The following is a 21,051-nucleotide window of genomic DNA, read 5'->3' on the forward strand; positions in this document are numbered from 1 at the left end:
GGGTGACTTCTCTGATTGCTTTGCTGTTCCCTGTGGCTGTCACCCGTTAAGAAACCTGCAGAGAGATGCAACAGTGCTGCTCGGTTTGTGCACAACCTGGGAGTGTGACTTTCAGGGAACAGCAAAGCCCTCCACACAACAACATTTTTCCAGGAGATGGTACATACGACCTCAGACTCACTTTGATGCTTTTATAAAGTCATGGCTATTAAATCACAATGTTTCACCTTGCATCTGCTCCATTTTGGAGGGGTTTAATGGCTTCTTCACAAAGGTGTTGTGCAAAGCAGGTGAGTAGGTTTGGGTCTGTAATCACCCAGCCTCACCACCCTTGGCTGTGGCATGGGTCGCGTAATGGATGCTGTATTTTCCCTGGAGAAAGATCGAGCCACTGCTGAGGCACTGCACGTCGGTGTGGACAGCAGGGCAGCTCCTTCATTCCAGAACCTTTGGAATTTACACTGGATGCATCCATACACTGGACAGACTGAGACTTCATCACAGTCTCCCCTCCTCACGAGAAGCAGAGGGGCAGACACTGATCTCTTCTCTGTGGTGACCAGTGACAGGACCCAAGGGAATGGCCTGAAGTTGTGGCGGGGGATCGGGTTGGATATCAGGAAAAGGTTCATTCCCCAGAAGGTGGTCGGGCACTGGACCAGGCTCCCCAGGAAAGTGGTTATGGCACCAAGCCTGGTGGGCTCAAAAAGCGTTCGGATAAGGCTCTCAGGCACTTGGTGTGACTCTTGGGGATGGTGCTGTGCAAGGCCAGGAGCTGGACTTGGATGATCTCTGCGGATCCCTTTCAGCTCAGGATATTATTCTGTGATAGGAAGAGCCGCGGGGCAGGACCGTGGTGAGCCGGAACGGAGCTTCCAGGCGCGGTTTCCCGGGACGCGGCTTCCCCGCGGCGGGCCGGTCCCTTCCGTGGTTCCGGGCGGACACGCAGCGGCTCCGCCCGCGCCCCGTTGGCGTCGGCGGGAGAGGGGCGGGGCCGGGAGCGGCGGCGGGGCCGGACTCACCGGGCTGGGCTGCGGAGCGGCGGCGGCCGGCGGCGCGCTGGTAGGGGGGCGGCCGGCGGCAGCGGGGGGCTGTGAGTGCAGGGGACAGGGAGCGGAGCCTGTCACGGCACCGGCGGCTCTGGGGTGGGTTTGAGTTGGCGGCACATGAGGGCGCCGCGCGCTCCTCCAGTGGAGCCGGTCAGGTCCCTCCCCGGGCCCCCCTCCCAGCGTGGTAGCCGTGGCACAGGCGGAGGGCGCTTCGGGAGGTGGTGGTCGGTCGGGACGTGGAACACTGGCTTTGGGCAAGAGGGCAGTGTCTGCTGGGGTGGTCGTGATGCGCTGCGTCCCCTTTGTGGGGGCTTGGGCAGAGGCCGGGGCTCGGGCATGATGCTCCGAGATGGCAGGATTAGCAGCTGAGAGGAGACAGCGCCAGATCAGTGGGAAACTTTTGCAGTGCACCCTCAGGGCTTGGAGCGTGGGGGCTACGGGGGACATTCCCCCACCCAGGGGACACAGTCAAAGCCTAGGGAGGACAGTGAGGAGGTGGCCCTGGCTGCGGCGAAGGAAGGTGTGACCCAGCTGCTGCGTAGGCGCACATCCTCTCTAACCCGCTTTTTGTGTCCACTGAAGTCCTGGATGCACTCACTGATTAATGGTTTTGTAATTGGACTTAAAAGTCCTCAGGAATTTTGAGAGCTGTGATGCTCCTCTGTTGCCCTCGCTCGCTGTGGAGGTGCAGGATGCTGCAGGTGGCCTTCCCTCTGTCCCCACCCTGTGCTGCTGCAGCACCAGGACCTTGGCAAAGGTTGGGGTGGTCAGAAACAGGTAATGCTGGGTTTCCATCTGCAGGACCCTGGGATCTGAGGACAGCCACTGTATTTGGTTTTGAAATTCAGATGACAAATACCCATGCATTATTTCCCAAAGGAATTTGCTGTATCTACAGAATTACTAAAATTCCTGATTTTGAGCTTTCTCACTGCAAGGTCTGCATTGTAAGTCTCTTGAAATCACTGTACCAAGAGCAACAAACAATAACTGTTGCAGTAAGGAATTGGTATTGGTGTGTAAACTTACTAAAGAAGGTTTACATCTCCAGTCTCAAAAAGCTCTGTTGCTAATCCCTAAAAACAAAACGATGCAGAAGTCAGGTCAGAATGACCACCTATTCTCATACTTCATTGTCCCTGACAGTATCTTTTCTGGTATTCTGCATAAACCCTATTTCTGCTGCTTCACTCACCCAGCAGAGGCTGTCACATGTCGGGACACTCAGTGCCTGGAGGTTATGGTATACCTAGAAAGGCTGTGAACTCACAGAGAAGGTCTTGACAGCAGTTTCTCTTTTTTACGTGTGTATTACCTAGCAACACTATCTAGGTGACCGTGCTGAACTGTTTTCACTTGTGGTTAGGCAGAATTATCTTACACCATTTGGGACTTTGCTGGTGTGAAGCAGCATCTTTCCATCGATGGCAGGACATGGGTACCAGAGCTTCTGCCTACTCAGACTCTGCTTGAGAAAATGTTACCAGCCTGCCTGGACCAGTAGGGGATGCAAGGCCTGGGGGGTTGTTTTAGCAGGTACAGCAAAGGTGTGGATGCTGTTGGACCAATGTGTGGCACCAGCTGAACTAGAATCCCTTTTATATGTTCGTGTGGCTTTTAACACACTGAGGGACAGCTGCTTTTGTTAATCTTCATCCAAGGTAGCGGAAGCAGCTTGTGTTTTACAAATGGACAGGACTCTGCCAGATGCTGCAGTAACCTTTATAAGGGGCACAAGGGCTTAGACCATCCAGGTGGAGCAGATGCTGACTGTGGGGAGCGTCGCAGTCTGTCTGGAGGTGAGCAGGCTGGGTTGTAGCCAGCAGCACTCTCTTTCCAGGCAGATGCTCTGAGTCTGGAGACTGGGACAGAGCTGGGCCTGGCAAGCCCGGACTGGGCATGAAGTTGCTTTGGAGACTGGGCAAGTTTTTTAAGCACTGATAGAAGAGAGATCCATGATGAGCCTTCTGTCATTAATGTCTCCCAGGTCTCTGTCTCCACAGATCTCCACAGGGATACACACCAGTAAGGTTAATTGGAGACTGGGGGTTGCAGGTGAGGGAGAACAGGGGGAAAAGGATTCTCTTTGATCTATGGTCAAGGAATGTAGGGTCGATTTGGTACTTTATAGCCTGGCAAGGGACTTATGTGAAGTGACAGGACTTACTCCTTTTCCCTGAGGCTCTTGCTTACATGCTGTCCATGTGTCAAGGCAGTTCTCTGCAGACAGCTGGCCGAGTGCAAAGTTTAGTAGTATTGCCTGCAGATGAGTCAGCAGAAGAGAAATATCTTGTTCCTGTAAAGTGCAATGATCTTGTAGGCAAAGCAGCACATGACAGTCACATCTGACTGTGCCAACGCCTTCCAAGTTCAGAGGGACGATAGGACAGCCTTGGAGCAGGCAGTGCCACCCAGGGAGCTGTGGGTGTCCCAGGGCCTCGCTGGTCCAGCTGCTCTGGGTCCCTGCTGGGAATTCCAGCAGCCTTGGGCTGGAGCATTTACTGAGTTGTTACAGTGAGCTCGTTTTCAGTTTAAGTTGCAGCATTTATTTTGCTTCACAGGTAAATCTGCAAGTGAAAAGCAGCAGAAGTGGCAGAAGAAATCCTGCTACTGATGTAGGTTGCAGTTAATATTCTCCAAGAAGTTCTTCAGGAGATCAAAAGGCAGATGGGCCAGGTCCTCATGCCATCCGTGTTCCTAGGTACAGAAAGATCTGACTGCTTCTCTGGTGTAGTGTGAGGCTGGAGTTCTCTGACACCACAGAGATTAAAAAACATCAGCACTGTCCATGAAGATGCAGACAGTGAGATAAGGCTTTGGCTAAGCAGGAAGATTTACTGTGCCTATTCTAACCTCTTCTACCTGCCAGAGGTGTTAACTTTGTTGTTGTGGTTCAATTCCAGCTCTGATGATGGTGTAGTTAACTGACACTAAAGGAGAAGTCTAAAATTCCTTCCCTGCCAATACATTTTTTTTTTTCTTCTAGTAATCAATGCTTGTCCTTTTTCCCCCTCACAGAAGTGGCTGTGTTTCAGTGGGATTCAGTGATTCCCTGACAGGGAAAGCAACTCTTTCCCCATCTGGCAGTCAACTGCTCCTTGCCGAGCCTGTGCAGGTCTCTCTCTCTCTCAGTGAGTTAGCTGGCAGGTGATGCAAGGCCCTTCTTTGATACAGTATGCACCAAAGAAATACGTTTCAGAAGAAAAGCCCTGAGTGTCTTATAAAGTGGTGCAGAGACTGTGATTTGCCCATGGCTTTCCCAAACAGGGCACTTCCAGCTTTTCTCCTTGCGAGCAGTTTCTCATATTCAGCCATGAACTCAATAATGCAGGAGGGTGACACCTTAAAATAGAACAATGTTAATATTTTACAGCAAGGCTTTTTCTTCTGGTTATGCTTGGTTTCTATCTTGAAGTGTTCAGAATGAGCTTTGAGAGTTATCTTCTCTTTGCTCTTCCCCATCTGCTGCAAATGTAATTAATTTTAGAACAGGCAGTGTTTTACGCATTTGGGGAAGCAAAGCCATGTCCTCATGTGTTAAGCTCAGCTACAGATGCTGGATCCCACTGTTGGTAAGTAATTGTTTGGGATGCTATTTTAGACCCTTGGGTCAAAATGAAGCATTCTAAGATTAGTAGGTTTATTGCAGTAAGGTGTGGTGTGTTTCCAGTTTTTCATGAAGACAAGTTTGGTGATGAGAGGACTTCTCAGAAATGCACTAGCCACAGGACAGAGGTTTTGAAGTTCTGAATAGTGGTAAAATTACTGTTTCATTTCTGCATTAATTTGAGTAATTACAGAGCTGTGTCACTCCTGAAGTGCCCAGCTGTCCGGACACTGCAGAGGCTACTTCAGCAACATCTAACCTGTAAGGTCAGAGCAGATGGAGCATATTTATCTCCCCCTTGAAGCTGGTTTCTCACTTGGTATGTCGGGTAGAGCAGCTGCTGCTGTGCAGCTGATGCTGATTTAATACACAGCGAATAATAGAATCCTTCAAGTTGGAATCCATTACCTTAAGTTGTTGTTTGCCATTGTTTCACTATGTATACCCTGAGAAATGGAAAAGTTAGGAGATGGTTGGGTGTGGGAGGAGCTGGAAGAAGCTGTTGGAGTTTTCTCCTGAGCTGGGACAGTGCCTGCCCTGTCCTGTCCTGTAACCTGCAGTTCTTTGGCTAACCATGAGATTTGCACCCAGCAGCAAAGTGCTAATTCAGCAGAGACTGTACTTGTGTGCAGAGAAGTGTGGTTGCTCTGATGGGCCAGGCTGACGTGGGAAGAGCTTCACCTGGTTATGTGTGGGGCTGCTACATCTGTGCTTCAGTGCCAAAGCCTCTGCTTTTGATCTTTTACTGGGCAGTGGTTCAGAATGTCTGCATTCAGCACATTAACAGACCTTTTAATTCTCTCCCAAGGTAAGGAAAGCAAGTGGTCGGAGACTTGAAGCACAGTGAAATTATTTTAACCAAATAACAAGAAAATCAGCTGCTGTTTCCCCCTCTGTTTCAATGAAGTCTGGGGTTACTTGAACCAGAGACAGATGTTTGCTGCTGTTTGTGAACCTCATTGTTTCTGTTAGGACCACAGTGGTAAATGACTGATGCAGGGTATGCTTGCAAGATGACACCTTGCAAAATATAAGAATGATTTGTGTCATACCCTGTGTTTTCACAGAGGCACTCCTAAACGTGCTGCATTTATAGCACAGATCTTGCCTGAAAGTTAAATGTTTTCTTAAATGTTTGAAGACTTGGGTCTCAGGGTTGCAAACTCTTTTTGCCTGAGGTTGTGTTTGCACCCTCCCATATGTTTGTTCTCAGGAAATAGTAAATTAATTACTGGAATGGGAGAAACGGCATGCTTGACTCACGGGCATTATGGAGTGAGTGCTGGATGGGTCACACAGTTCTGAAGTGTCCTTGTGGCTGCTCTTCACTGTCACTTTTATCTTCTCCACACTATTTTTTTGGCTCCCTACTGAGCTAGGATTCTCTTCTCTTGTTCTTAGTACATTGTGGTAGGCCTAGCAGAGCAGCCAGGGATACTTACATGTAAGTAGCCCCAAACGAGTTCAGCTGTGTCTGACCCTAAAACTGCCCGTAAGGTATCATCATGCTGATGCTCAGTGGGGAGGGAGAGATATTTGCATCTCGTTGAACTGCTTTTTAGTTGTTACTTTGGAGCATTCCTTAACCGCGAGTCATGTGTGCTTGAGTAAGTCCAATCACTAAATCTGCTACTTAACAGCTCTTTCACAAAGCACACCCTTCCTGGCTGCCGAACTGCGGAGCTTTGCCAGTGGCCCGTAGTGACGACAGTCCCAGCTCATCCCAAGTAGAACACTCAGCAGACCCCCTCTGCTGAGGAAAAAGGTGCTCTTCAGAGGGGCATCTGCTCTTTGTCACACCTTGCACTTGCCCCACCTAACATTCCAGCACGCCCACTGCATGTGGGTGGGGAGATGCTTTAAATTCCGCACCACTCTTGTTATTAGGGAGTTGAGGCACGCACCTAAGGATCGTTCCTGGGCGGAGGGGTCACGCTGCTCTGGGGAATAGCAGGCCAGAAGTGCTATGTGCTGTGCTGGAGAGGTGCACACTTCAAGTCAACAAGGGAGATAATGCTGCTTTTTAGTTTTTGCAAATCTAGCACCCCTTTCTAACTCCTGCAGCAGCCGAATATTCGCCGTCATGCCTTCCTATAAATCCCTATTTTTGCTTCAGCTGTGTGAAGCTGGAGTTACTAACACTCCAGGCCCTTTTGGAAAGGTTCAGTGACTCCAGCTTAAAGCCCAGATAACATCCTTCCTTACAATTGTCACAGTTTTTCTCCCAAATTGGTCGTGTGTCTGTCTGTTCATCACTGAAGCAGTTCAGCTGAACCACCACTAATTGCAAATTGGTACATAAAGTGCCAGAAGTGTGGCCTAATGTGGTGTCAGCAGCTGCTTCCCCATCTGCTGAGTCACCACTGCGGTGGGGACAAGGGACAAGAGGGGAACATGGTGGCAGCCATCCCAAGGTGGGCTGTCCCCACTGGGGTGTTGCAGCTTAGTCTTACACAAACGACAAAGCAAACAGCTAGCCAGCTACTCATTTAAGTTGTGAGCCCTTCCCTCACCCTTGTCCTTCTGCATAGATCTGCTCCTTCCTCTCTTCAAGACTGTACAGGGATGCAGCACACCCACCAGCTGCCCTGGAGGGTGTAAAGGGTAAAGAATCCAAATGAGAGCTGGAGGAGGGCTGAATGTGGACTGGGCATGCCATAAGCCTTCGGTTGCCTTTCAGATGTGAAAATAGCATAATTAACCTCGTAGTAATGATTTATAATTTGCATTGCAACCCTTGTGTCTGTGTCTCTCCAGCCAGCTGACTGCTGCACACTTCTCTCTGCAGAACAGCTCTGAGTTGCATTAAATGATTCAGTATTCCCACCAGGCACTGTTTGTCAAGCCTTGGCAGCTGATGCCGAATACAACTGGCTAAGCCCCTTGTGAGGTGGCTGTGTCTTTGCACTGACCTTCTGTACACTCTGCCTGCTGTTGACTGATTCTGCTTTGGAAGAACTGAGAAATATCTCCTTTCTTTTTTTTCTTTTTTCCCTCTCCTTCATTTTGTTCCAGTTCTTTCTGGACGTGCTTGGCAAGATGGAGCCACCGACCTCCTCCAGACTGAATTCCCGAAAGAGAAGAAAAGATGGATCAGGCCCTAATGGGGCAACAGAGCTGGATGGAATCCCTCCAAAAATGTCCCGACGCTCACTCGTAAGTAAGCAGAGATAAGAATTCTGGGAGCCTGTGAGATGAGGACACTGAGCTGTAACAGCAAAAAGATACAGGTGGTGGTTTGTCTGTGGACTGAGAAAAGAAGGAGGGGGCAGGGGAGAAGAAGCAAATGACAATAGCTCTTCTTCTTGCAAATCCAGCTTGGAATCTTCCTTTGTTCATACTAATAACATACTTACAGCATGGACTTAAATTAGGTCTGAGGCAAGCATCACTAAGCTGCTTTTGTGGTGTGTCCGGCTTGTCACTTAAGCTGAGCCAAACAGACATGCACTTAGATAGCCATGGAGAAGTAGCAGGCATTTCTCACAGGTGGGTTTTAAGTGACCCACCGGGAGGGAGAAACACTCCAAAGAAGCACATAATGGAACTGGAGGAGGGTCTGAAGCCTGTAAGCACCTGCAGAAGTGATCTGTTGAATCCACGCTCTGACGCACTGGGAAGATCACTGTTCATTTCATTCTCTTGGTCTGGAGAGAGAGAGCATTTATGTTGCTGGTACTTTGGGAGTGTCCAGGAAAAAAACCGCAACAACCAACCAAAAAGATTTCTTTTCTAGATCAACCTGGGGACGGCTTTAACTAGCTAAAGCCAGTGGGATCTCTTTTGAAGGGGGTCCGATCCAGTTAATGCTACTGTAAAAGGTTATCTTTAACTTGTCCTTGCCACAATATTGCAATGATTGGCTTTTTATAGTTCTTCTGTGCCCTCTTCCTGGGGCTGTCCTGTGCATCACGTGTGCTCTGGTTGTTGTTTCCTTATCTCTGTCAAAAGCCAGCTACCATCCCTGCCACGTCATACTGGGGTCATGGTCCTTGGCAAAACGTGGTGATGTGTTGCAGCTTTCCTCCTCAATGACAATGTTTTGCTCTTCAGGAGGGCTTCAGCCCTGTCCCAGAGCATTGACAGGTCATAGTGAAGTAAGAGCAGCACCAGCAGTGAGAAATGAGGAGGCAGGCACTGCAGATGGAGGCTCGAGCTGTTGTGTGACTTACCCCACAGAACCTTTGTCTTTGACTGTTGCCAAAACCCACCCTCCCTCTTAAAAGATCCCACGTATTTCAATAAGGAAAGAGAAGTGTGCAGGTTATTTATTAGTCCGTAGGAGTCACTTGCTCTTTGAGTTGCTCTCTGTCCCGTGTTAGAAATAAAGCATCTGCGAACAGCACAAGACAAGTAATATCTAGCCACTTTCTAAGCTTCCTGCCTGTTTTTTAGCCACAGGGCAAATACAGTTCTGGTGAAAGATTTTTTTTCTTCCTTTTGCAAAAGTTTTATTTATTATAGCAAGAGTAATAGTGTTGCCTGACTGTGAGATTACCTTGAAGCCTTTACCACTCCCAACTAAGCAGCTGTTGGCAGAATGTTCCCCTGAAGCAGCAGGGCTCAGCAGCAGATGGTGGTAACAAACCTGCTGACACATAAGCCTGTTGTATTGTGCACATCAGGTTGAGTTTTGACCCTCACTGGCCCTGCAGGGGAAGGGCAAGACTCTGGCAGGACCTTTTGAGGACATTTCTCTGTGTTCCTCTGATAATTTTGATACGGTTTTTCTGTGCTTTTATTTCTAACTTCATATCAGGTATGTGCCAACTAAACTGTCAAGAATCCAGTTTTATATGGCAGTCCTAGACTTAATGGCAGTGATGATAGGAGAGACCTGCAGGCCTTATCTGACAGTGAGGATCCTGGTAGAGGAGGTGCTGTGTGAAATGTGGAGCCCTCAGTAAGTTAAAGGAGATGTTCAGTAGTAGCAGTTTGTTTGAATGTAGTGGTCAGTGGCTGTTCTCCTGTGCATTTCACTATAAGTGACATTCTAATAAGGAATGACACTGACCAGAATAGCTGCGGTTTTTCTGGTTGCACTGGTGCTGGACACTGTGGCAGGATTCTGCACTGGGACAGGAAGCCAGAGAGGAAGCTGTGGATTAGCCTTTTTCAGCTTGACGGTATTGTAATGATTTGTAAGCTTGTTTCCTAGTGTTCTGCCTCAGGAACAAGATGTCCATTGCAGCCCTACATGTTCCAGCTGGAAGGAAATTGAGCTGTTTTGTTATGGGAAGGGCAGATGTTTCGTTCCCATTCCGAGCAGACCAGAAATGATGCCTGGACTTCAGCTGTTGATTAAATGTACTGCTGTGGTCAAGCTAGCAGGCTAGAGGGGTTTTCTTGCAGAAGTTGGGAGTTACTCTGCCGCAGATCAAACTCAGTGTCTCGCTTGTATGGCTCAGAAATGGTGACAACACACAGGGAGTTAGTGCTGTGGTTGGTATTGCTCCTCTGCTCGTTCATGTACTCAAATCAAGGAGCTGTTACAGTTTGTACATCACAGCACAAGCACTCAGGCACAGCAGAGTCTTACCAGAGTGGGCAGAGCTGGAGCTGTGACAGTGAGGTTTGAAGCTTGGCTTGTGCTGCTGTAAATTGCTGTTTGCCAAAGCCTGAGTTTAGCTGCTGCAGTTCTGAGCCTCTGATTTTCTTGGTTCAGTATAACTACTGTCTTCTAAACTCTTCTTTTCTCTCTCTCTTCCTCTCTAAACTCAGGCTAATCACTCTGCAGGGCTGTTTTGAGGTTTTACACTGATTAGTCTTTAGTACACGTGTCTGAATTGTGCAGAGGCACAGTGAGTCACCCAGTGACTAGGACACTGTAATGTCAGTGCTGCCACTGTAAACTGCCCTCACATTTGCACTCTCACAGTGAAACTTCCCTGGCTGTTTAGGGACTGAGGGAACCAGCTCCGTTCTCAGACGAAGTGGAGATTGACTACAGCAAGCCATACATCAGAGTGACGTATGAAGAAGCCATGAGAGGGACGCCTTGTAAGTAAGAACACAGACTGGAAGGGGATTGTATAAATGTTGGGTTTGGGGGTTGTGGGTATGATTGTGATAGCTCTGAGACCAAACTACCCTTGGAGTTACAGAACTGCACACTTCTGTACTACTTTGTCTGAGGTAGCTTAAAGTTAAGCACTTCAAAAGTCATGTTTTCTGAAACTTGAAATGGGCAAGTAAAACTAAATTGTATCTTAGTCCAGAATGTCCCATTCTAGCCTGGATTTGAATTAAAGTCAGCGTCATTAAACACCACAGGCCAACCTCACAACAAAAATGTGTCCTTTTATTTTCTAAACCAGGCTGGCAGAAACACTGTTCTCTTTGCAAGTGCGAAGGGGAGGTAGAGGCACAAGTGACACCTGAAGGGTGATTGCCCTCTTCTGCCAGAGTGTGCAGACAGTGCTGTCTTACCTAGCCTCTCTGTTATGGCTACAGAGACAATAAAAATGCTGCACTTGTATCTACTTGACTGCTGCTGAGAGATGAGCCAGCTCAGATTGAGACCTGGCTGTGGCTTCATGCCAGAGGTTCTGAAAATCCAGTGTATTTCACAGTCTGCATTAATTTCCCTGCTGAAACCCTCCAGAGTTTTCACAAAGGTCTCTGATTTCAACAGTGGTGGCTCTCCTGCCTGCCAAGACTAAAATACAGTGCACACTTCCTTGTTGCTGTTCATGTTTGTGCTCAGGGACTGTAGCTGCTGCAGGTACGGAGGAAAGGGAAGGATGTCCCAGCCAGTTTCCAGAATGTGAATGAACATTCATAAAGGTCTGCCAGGACCAGCTCTCTTCCAGCATACAGAAAACTTTTGCAGTTGCAGATCTCCAAATCCTTGGCTCTTCAGAGCCTCCTGGCATCTTCAGATTGAGGTTTTAGAACTACTAAAGAATGGCTGTAAGAGGCTGTCCTCAAGCTGACCTCTCTGCTTGAACTTAACAGCCTTGACCATTGCATCAACTCCTCTTCTTGCTGCCTCCTGAGCTCTGTCTCTGGGTACCTCCAGGGCCCTGCCCAGACCCATGGGGTCTCAGCTTCCTGCCAGGTCTTCTGTCTGCCCCGTCTTCGCTGCAGGTTTGGTGCGCCTCTGCTCACCACTCCTCTGAGTCTGTCTGTCTGTCTGAACTGGGCTAAGGGAGCACCAGGCTGTTCCCAAGTGTGTCACATACCAAGACAGTGGCTTTTGGTTACCAGCAGCAAGAGGACCGTGGTCTTGTGTGGTCCCAAGATCAGAAGCCTCCCACTACTACATGGCAGCGCAGACTATCTCACTTTACCTCTGTGCTGACCTCAAAGAACTGAGCTACAATTTCCCCTGGCAGAGGTGGCCTGAGGGAATTTTAGTTCCTCATTAGTAGTAGTAGTAGTAGTATTTGTATGGATTTAGCTGATAATGCCAGTGGTTCAGAAGAATTGTGTCTGCTTTTCTTTGACTAGTCCAGCTGTGTTTTTGAAAAAAGCCATACACTGCATGGGTCTGGGGGAGCTACTGATGCTGGTACCTCAACCAGACTGGTGGCTGTGGCAGCAGGCTGCAGAGGAGGATCCTGTAAAGGTCTTGAGATGCCATCCTGGCAGGCAGGAGCAAATCAGGCACGTGTGAAATATTTGGGCCAGTTCCCCTCTGCAGTTAATTCTGCATTTGGATTTCCATAGCAGGGAAATGTTCAGGGTTTGCTTTCCCCTTGGTCTCCCTTCACCTTGTTTGGGTGATACATGGTAGGCTTTCAGTCTGTCTTTGAATGTGGTTGTATTTCAGCTCTGTACTCCGCTCCATTTGTTTCCATATGGGAAGGCAGAGAGCCAGGCATTTATCTTCACAATTCTGTCGTGGCTATGGTGCTGCATTCTGTAGCACCTCCATGACTTTCAGAAGGTCCTCAAACATGAGTATGAGCAGCAGTTGCTTCTCCAGGAAGGCATATTCATAGCTGTCTCTCTGTCCCTTTGGCACAGTGGATCGTCCTGTCAGAGTTTATGCCGATGGAATATTTGACTTGTTTCACTCTGGACATGCCCGGGCCTTGATGCAAGCGAAGAATCTCTTCCCAAACACATACCTCATTGTTGGAGGTAAGGAGTGACCTTGTTGACTTTGGCTGTTGCAGGAGTACAGTTTAGCTCTGTCTGTGGTTGTGCATACAGGGGTTTTGTCTTTGTGGCCTCAGTGGCTCTCACTGTAGACACTTGTCCCAAATGTTGCTGGAGTCTTATTGCAAAACATTGAGGGTTGGATATGTTTGCAGAAAGGTATCCTGTACCAAATGAGTGCTTAAGGAAAAGATTCTTGATTGTGCTGTTCTAATTTGACCTTTCAATTCTGTGACAGATACAGGTGAGTTGCACATCTGAGTATCAAAATACATTAGGGATAATTGAGCATCTGACTCTTGAATGAGACAGCTAAAGTATGAGTCCCTCCATGGCTGCTTTGTGTCACCTGTAATGCCCTGCAAGTCACTCTCCAGCTCCAATTTCCTGCTGGAGATTGCTTAATGCCAAACAGATCCCATTGGGAGCATGGAGATCACAGTGGTTTCTTGGGCATGTGCCTGGACACATGGAAGTCAGTGAGCCCATCTTTCTCCAAACAGAAGTTCCCCATTTTGTCTGTTCGGTCATAGGTCTTTAGATGATGCCAGGAATATCCTGCTGAGTGCCTGAATCTAGCAGAGGTGTTTCAGCCAGGCTCCTTCCAGAATATAACAGGAAAAAAGATACCCCTCTTCTGGCTGCTGCAGTACATGGGCTTCTGCCCAGGCAGTGCCTCTGTGCTCGTCCCTCCACCCCTGTTAAGGACACATCAGGCTGTGCGTGTTGTCTGTCAGGAGCTGACCCCTGGTCAGGCTGCATAATGGTGCTGAAGTATGAGAACTGAAAATACCTTTAACTGGTCTTCTCAACTCCCAGTATCTTTGTGAAGCAAAGTGAAATTCTGACCCTGCCATAGGACGCTTATAACATCCTTGGGTGGTTTGTTTCCTTATCACAGTTTTCATTCATTGCTGAGAGCATTTTTATAGTGGTATGTGTGCTACAGTAGTGTCTGGAAGGGGAAGGGAGGGAGGAGAGCTGCAAGGGTTGCTCCAACCTACAAACTGCCCTGAGCTTAGAAATCTTAGAGACTGAAAGACATCCCCATGTACATAAACACTGTACAACAAACAGGAAAATGACTTCAGGTCAAACTATTAACATGTTTAAGTAGCAAGGAGTGTTAACCACGCTCTGTGCCTCTGGGAGACTGGTGAGGAGGAAGACAATGAACTGCTGCCCTTACACCAGGACTGAGACAAGAGGCTGCAGCCCCCAAAATTAGCTCCAAGCAGGGACCAATCTCACCCACTCGTTATCATCTGTTTGTCTAGAACGTAAATACATCCAATACCAGTGAGACTGGTAATGCCTTGTTTACTTTGGAGTCTGATAATCAAATAGAACTCCTTCCTCAATATTTACTTTCTCATAGAACATAATAATTAAGCTAACTTGATTTCCTGTGAACTCCCCCTTTGTTTTAACTTAACTTTCCAAGAGCTAGACTGTGCTTTGGCATTTTATAAAATCAGAAGTTTAGGCAGTGAGTTTTTTCCAAGCCTGAGACATCCATTGCTTTTAAAGCGGATTTCTTCCCAGCAGGCCCCCAGGTGCTATTTTGTATAGGAGAGTTGTCTTCTGTCTTGTCTGGTTTTCTTGATAAGTGTTGTAAACAGCCTGCCCAGAATTGCTCGGGAGTTTAGTGCCTTGCAGCGCTCCCTGTTCCTGGTGCTTTGTGGCTGGAAGAGCTGGGTTTGGAAGCACCAGTGCCAGCCTCTGTCAGCTGCTGGCATTGCCTGGTTCAGCAGGGGTGTGGGCAAGGTCCTTTTACTGTAAGTCACTGGGGTAAGTGGCTCAGACTCAGTGTTCTCTGCCTGTTTCTCCAGTCTGCAGTGATGAGCTGACCCACAACTTCAAGGGTTTCACGGTAATGAATGAAAACGAGCGCTATGATGCTGTGCAGCACTGTCGCTATGTGGACGAGGTGGTGAGAAATGCGCCCTGGACCCTCACGCCTGAGTTCCTGGCAGAGCACAGGGTAATTTGTGACACCTGATCTGTTCGGAATTTCGATTAGCCTCTCTGTTTACAGCAAGAATTCATCCTTGGGGGTGACCTCTGCCTGAGCAAACTGTTTCTGTTGAAGCTCCTTATATATAGAATGAACTGGGTTATGGGAATTGAGTTGGTTTCTTGGGAGTGTAGAAGCATTTGCTGAGCTGGCAGGTACTATTAAAATAAGGTAGAGGTTGTGACATAGTGAAAAAGCCTGAGAGGGTTCTCGCTGTTTCAGAAGTTGGTGCTGGTTATAGATAGGTGTGAAATGCAGTACAGAGAGGATTACATAGGTTGGAAGCGATTTCTGGGGGCTGTCTGGTCCAACTCCCTGCTTACAGCAGGAGCAGCCTAGATATACATCAGCTTCCCTGCCACAGGAGACCAGACAAGCTGTCTTGAAAGCCTTTTATCAGTTGGTGAGATAAAGTGAAAGGAATCTCTAACATCTGTTGAACAGCTTTGGGAGGTGAAGGAGTCTCCAGAGGAGCTTGCTTAGTTTACCCTTGTTGCCACTAACAAGCCATTTCCCTGTGGAGCTTAAAGCAGCTGTGTCCTTATTCCCAGCCTTTTCTTCCCTCTCTGTCATGTGTTTACAATTCACAGGCAATTGCCACTAAAAACTTGGGACTGCTCTGTATTGTATTGTAACAGAGGGAAGTGTCTTGCTATTCTCTCTCACACCCCTGAGTGGAGGTGTTGAGCCAAAAGTTACCATCTTCCGACAGCAGCAGGAGATCTGCACATTCCCGATAAAATGTTGACTTGCTTTTTTAATTTTCAGATCGACTTTGTTGCACATGATGACATCCCCTACTCTTCTGCTGGCAGTGATGATGTCTATAAGCATATAAAAGAAGCAGGTGGGTCCCCTTCAAATTTTCTAGGGCTTCCTGACAAAGATCTGTAGTTTCTCCTGTACCTCTGTAATGCAAGATTATGCCCCTCTGGGAACAAGGTCTGCCCAGGAGGCTCTGGGGGCAGGAAGAAGCAGCTCTGGGCCTTGCTTCATAGTACTAGGACTGTTCCATGTCCCAGCCCAAGCATGGCCCAGCATTAATCCCTAATTTCAATCTAGTTATTTTGATTGAATTAACAGCAACCTCTTGAAAACATACTACGGTTTGGCTTAGGGATTCCCACAAATGAGGAGTCTCATGGACTTGGCAGAGGGGCATCTCTAGCTGTTTGCTGTAAAATTCACTGGTGGTGCAGCTTTTTTATATCTGTCCAAACTCAGCCATCAGAGTGCTATATTTCCATCCGTTAAATTGTAGGACCCCTTGTCCTGTCCTTGTCCCCACACTACTCTGTATGCAGTGGATTATAGTCAATATTTAAACCAGCTAAAGTGAAGAGCTTTTCATTGGAATACCTGATATTTTGACAGGGTTTTGGCATGTTTTGGTTTTACTTAGGTGTCCCAGAAAGGATGACTCTGGTATTGTACTTTTAAGGACAAAGTTGTGAGAATAGTTAGGAAGTGAGCTCTTGATGGGAGAGATTATTTCCTAATAGAGGTGGCAGTAGCTTTTTGCCATGTGTCTTGCTCGAGCTGCCCTGGGTCCTGTTCCCCAACTTTAGGCATGTTTGCACCGACCCAGAGGACTGAGGGGATCTCCACGTCCGACATCATCACGCGCATCGTGCGGGACTACGACGTCTATGCCAGACGGAACCTGCAGCGGGGCTACACGGCCAAGGAGCTCAATGTCAGCTTCATAAATGTGAGTTGAAGTGGGTCTCACCACACCTGCGGGAGCCAGAGTCTTGCAAAGTGTGAAGAGATCTAGTTTAGTGATAGCACAGTCCTGCCATGTGCCAGTGAAAGGCCTGTCTGCAGAGCTGCACCAAACCAGTGTCCTTGGAGTAGAAATTAGACTTCTTCCACCCCTGAAATTGCCTCAGGGACACACTCCCTGGAGGAACTGGGGGTTTGCTAATACTGCTCTCTTGTCAGAAATGTCTTGGTGATGTCTGACCTATTGAAAGATCTGGAGAGAGAGTGTGTGGCAAAATGTGTGTTACCTTGAATGAAGAGTGAGTTGTTCTTGACAGCAGCTACTGTCTCATCTCTCTCCTCTTCCCCCAGCCACCTCCTTGGGGTAGAGTCATTTTTTAGGATAAAATCTGATGCTGTTTCCACTGTACTGTTCCCTTCCTGGAGCTGCAGGAGCAGCAGTGCTTGGGTAGGACAGAAGAACATGCCCTTATCCTGTGCTGAGCAGCTCTAGTCCTCAGGAAGACTACATGGCAGAAGATATTTTTGATGTTGGAAGTAAAAGTCATAAACATTTTTTTTATCACTCAGATACTGTGCCTTTGAACAACAATGAATGAAATAGGAGAGGTAACGGCTGCTTGACCTCTCTTTGGCACATAACTCTGCCGCTGTTTAAAAACACCCAGCAGAAAGACTGGTGCCCTTGTGATATGCAGAGAGACCTACAGCAAGTCACTTGAATCTAATCTGTGTGCTGTATAAATATTTCCCTCTCCCATGCACTCCTATTAGATAGTGCTTATCTCTGGCTTTAGTCTTGCTTTGTGTACTGTGCCAGTGCCTGCCACAGAGCGTCTCACAGCCCTGCTGTGTCTGCCATGCAGTCTAGGGAAGAAGTGTCATGGAAGTGAAGGAGAAGTGTCACCAGACTAATGCAGATGCTGAGTCTCAAGCAGCAGTTGAGTGTGGTAACACAGAGCAGAGTTGGTCGCCACTCAAATCTGGTGAGCTGTTTTCTGATCCACCACTCTCTGTGCAGGAGAAAAAATACCACCTCCAGGAACGCGTGGATAAGGTGAAAAAGAGGGTGAAGGATGTAGAGGAGAAGTCAAAGGAATTTGTCCAGAAAGTGGAAGAGAAGAGTATTGATCTCATTCAGAAGTGGGAAGAGAAGTCCCGGGAGTTCATTGGCAATTTCCTGGAGATGTTTGGCCCTGAAGGTGCATTGGTAAGGAGTTGCTCTGGGAAAAAGGGAAAGGGAATTTTGGAGACATCAACAGACATTGTAGAGCTTCTACAGAGTCTGCAGAGCAAAGGTTTGGCATTTGTGCTCAGTGTGCTGCCAGTCTCCAGACAAGTTGTCCCAGGCTTGGGCAGCCTGTTTTCAGGGAGTACTCACCATTGCCAACAAGATAATGCCAGTTACATTGTAGAGTGAAAAGCTCCTCTGTCTCACAAGCTGGCCTCTAAACTCCACCTTGTGCCCTGCTGACCACTGAGCTGCCAAGAGGATGGTGGTCACTTTGTCATGGGCCTGAGATGAGTCTGAAGCTACTTGTTTATGCCAGGCTTTCCTGCACTGCTGGATGAATATCTCAGGCATTTTATGTTAGAAGTGCTTGAAAATGGGTGGTGATTACACTGTGCAGTTCCCAAAGCCCAGAGTGATGCTGGGGCTTTTTCTGCTCTTAGATTGCACGAAGTACTGTAGGGACACAACTCAAAATGTGCTCAAAAGGACAGGCTGTAAGTAGTCTCCATGTCCATGACTGTAAACCATGCTAACTGTCCTCCTGCTTCCATCACCAGAAACACATGCTGAAGGAGGGCAAGGGCCGGATGCTGCAGGCCATCAGCCCAAAGCAGAGTCCCAGCAGCAGCCCCACGCACGACCGCTCCCCATCTCCCTCCTTCCGCTGGCCCTTTTCCACCAAGACTCCTCCTTCCTCACCTGCCAACCGCTCCAGGAACGAGTCTGCAGTCACCTATGACATCAGTGAGGATGAAGAGGATTAACCTACCTGCCAGGATTTGCTGCGGACCGCTAATTGCTGAATCCTAAGTCCAGACCCACTGGGGAACTCTAAATGAGCAAGAGAGCCATAGGAACAGGGCTGATGGTGAGCACAGGGCCTTGGAGGCACCTGTTGCTATTAGCAAGGGCTGCTGCCTGGAAGCACATTCAAACCTCCTCTCCCTTCTTCTCCCCAAATCCCCTTTTTATTGTTTACGTTCTAGCGGTTTCCAGGGTGAAGATGGTTTTTATATTTTAAGGAAATATTTGTTAAAAGTGCAAAGAATAGCACTCAAGCGTGGCTTTTCTTTTGGTTTCTTTTCCCATGTTAAACCTCCAGGCAAGAGGGAGAGTGGGAAGACCCATCTGTCTCTTCTTTCCTTCGGCTCCTCTTGTCTTATCCCCACACCCCCAGGCAGCATCTGTGCCGCTGCCAAACGAAAGACCCCTCAGTTCCTCAACCAGCATGACCTCAAGAGCACGCACGAAGCAGTGGTGTAATGAGGCTTCTAGGAAATAGAGACATCCCTGCTGGGCTGGAGCCGATAGGAATCTATCCAGCAGCCCCTGTAGTGCTCACATGCCTCTTAACTGAGCTTCCCAGCGTGTCGCAGTGAGGACGTGCTGGGCAGGGGGTACCAGCTTGGCACGCAGGAGTTACACCCGGGAAGGACTTGCAGCACTGTAGAGTGGCACACCCCGTCAAGTGCACAGCATGCACAGCTCCGTATAGAGGGGCTGCAGGGGAAAGGCTTTTCCAGCTAATCTTAACAAGACTGCTAAATCCTGAGCTAAAATTGAGCCCTCAGTTGCTGTTGGAGAGAAGAGGATGAATCTTTGCTTCAGGGCACTTACTGTCGTGCATTTCCTTGGGTGTGTCAGAGCCCAGGTAGGAAATGAATGTGTGTACTGTTTTGAGAAGTTCCTTGTCCCAGTCTGTGGTGTGTTACACGTTTTAGTGTCTGTCCAAACGGCCCCTCAGCACTGTGCTCTGTGTGTGTTGGTCTGTTTCAGTTGCTGTGCTCTAGGGGCTGGAGGAGTCCTTTACACTGGTGCCATGAAGTCGCTGCTCTAGGGGCAAACAGCCAGTTTGCTGCCCATGTCAGTGTGTGCAGCTGGACGGATGAAGGGCACATTCTACCCCAGTGAAGGGCCCCAGCCCTGTGTGACAGTTAGCTGGCTTGTGCAGTACATGCACAAATCCATGCCTGCTCACTCTGCTCCGTGGAGCAGGATGGAAGGAGCATCAGAGAGTGCTGCAGCTTTTTAAGGTTATTTAAACACATAATGCTCATTTGAGTCCATGCCCGAAGTTGTGCCTGTTGTCATGTCTGTGATACACACTGAGCTTTGTGGCCTGTGGCTCCCCAAGGAGACTTGCACTCCCCCTGGCTGAGCAGAGCAGGATGATGCACCCTGTCCTGCCGCCAGTGCTGGAAGGACTGGCCTTGCTGTCGTGTACCTGTGGAGCTTTTCTGTCAGGGTTTGCCTCTGATACCTACTGTCTCTGGGTGGAGCTGCTGGGCCAAGTTGCCTGTGTCCTGCAGTGCTGGGAACAGAGGACAGCTCAGAGCCCAGTCAGCAATGCCGCAGGGAGGTCTCCAGAGTAGGATGTGAGGCTTGGGGAGCAGCACATGCAAGGAGGAAACTCATGAAGTGCTGCCACAAGCTCTGCACACTGTGGTGCTTCCAGGACACATGATGGCCTGTGGTAGGAACAGGCTGCAGCTTCCTTCCAGCTTTTATCTTGATGGTCCTTCGTCACACTGCCCGAAGGGCTTGACAGAGGTTCTGTGCTTCTGTTGAGGCCAGAACCAGTATGGGAAAGGGTATTTTGGGGATCACTAATCTGCCACTTGGACCTCTTTCAGCAGGGATGTGCACAGCTGTAGGAGCATGGCTGGCTGCTGTGGATTTTAAGCTGTTAAGGAGCAAATAACAGTCGGTAGAAGCCAGTTGTTAATCCCCTGGTTTATGGGTGGTAGAGCACTTCCTTTGTATCACCCACATTGTCTCTTCCCTCCTCTTCCCCACGTTCCCTTCCTCACCCTTCCCTCAGTGTGGATGTTGCGTTGCTTCCCTGAGCTGGATCACAAAGGCCAAGCTGCTTTAGAGCCTTACTACTGTTTTAAACACAAGTTATGCAACAGTGTTCTGTAAGTTTGGGTAACAGTGGTGTTTTGGATGGTGGCTTGTTCTGCAGAGACCTTAACGTACTTGGTCTCTCTGCAAAATCTGGGGTGGTTGATAAGAAGCCAGCCATGGTTTTACGTGTAGCTTGGAATAACAGAGCTGTTTCTTGTAACCAATAATTCCTGCTTCCTCCTTGCACTGAAATTAAATTGGACACTGAAATCCCAGTCTAGTCTTTTCTTTTCCTTTGTTTTGTTTTCTCCTGGATTGCTGGACCAGTCTTCTCCAGCACTGTCATGTTTTATCAGGAATAGGATCTTTCAGCAAAACACGAGCCAAGTTCCTCAGGATCATCTTGTTACCCACAGATACACCCAGTGCTGCTGCTTCAGGGCTGTCCTGCACAACTCTAACCCAT

The 21,051-nt window shown here is 48.4% G+C and overlaps 1 protein-coding gene across 3 annotated transcripts; it reads left to right on the top strand.

Annotated features, from left to right (window-relative positions):
* Nucleotides 1–1,027: 1,027 nt before the first annotated feature.
* PCYT1A (phosphate cytidylyltransferase 1A, choline) lies at nt 1,028–20,860 on the top strand. Of its 3 annotated transcripts, none has more exons than XM_048315129.1 (9): nt 1,028–1,062; nt 7,672–7,812; nt 10,557–10,656; nt 12,628–12,744; nt 14,595–14,746; nt 15,548–15,626; nt 16,348–16,490; nt 17,526–17,714; nt 18,296–20,860. In XM_048315129.1, the coding sequence occupies exons 2-9, from the start codon at nt 7,696–7,698 to the stop codon at nt 18,500–18,502; spliced, it is 1,104 nt and encodes a 367-aa protein (XP_048171086.1). In that variant the 5' UTR covers nt 1,028–1,062; nt 7,672–7,695; the 3' UTR covers nt 18,503–20,860. The 3 variants fall into 3 exon arrangements, with proteins under 3 accessions (XP_048171086.1, XP_048171087.1, XP_048171088.1); XM_048315130.1 differs by lacking the exon at nt 1,028–1,062 and adding an exon at nt 1,077–1,093; XM_048315131.1 differs by lacking the exons at nt 1,028–1,062; nt 17,526–17,714.
* The last annotated feature ends 191 nt before the right edge of the window (nt 20,861–21,051 follow it).

This window comes from Corvus hawaiiensis, chromosome 10 (assembly GCF_020740725.1).
Source record: "Corvus hawaiiensis isolate bCorHaw1 chromosome 10, bCorHaw1.pri.cur, whole genome shotgun sequence".
NCBI lineage: Eukaryota > Metazoa > Chordata > Aves > Passeriformes > Corvidae > Corvus > Corvus hawaiiensis.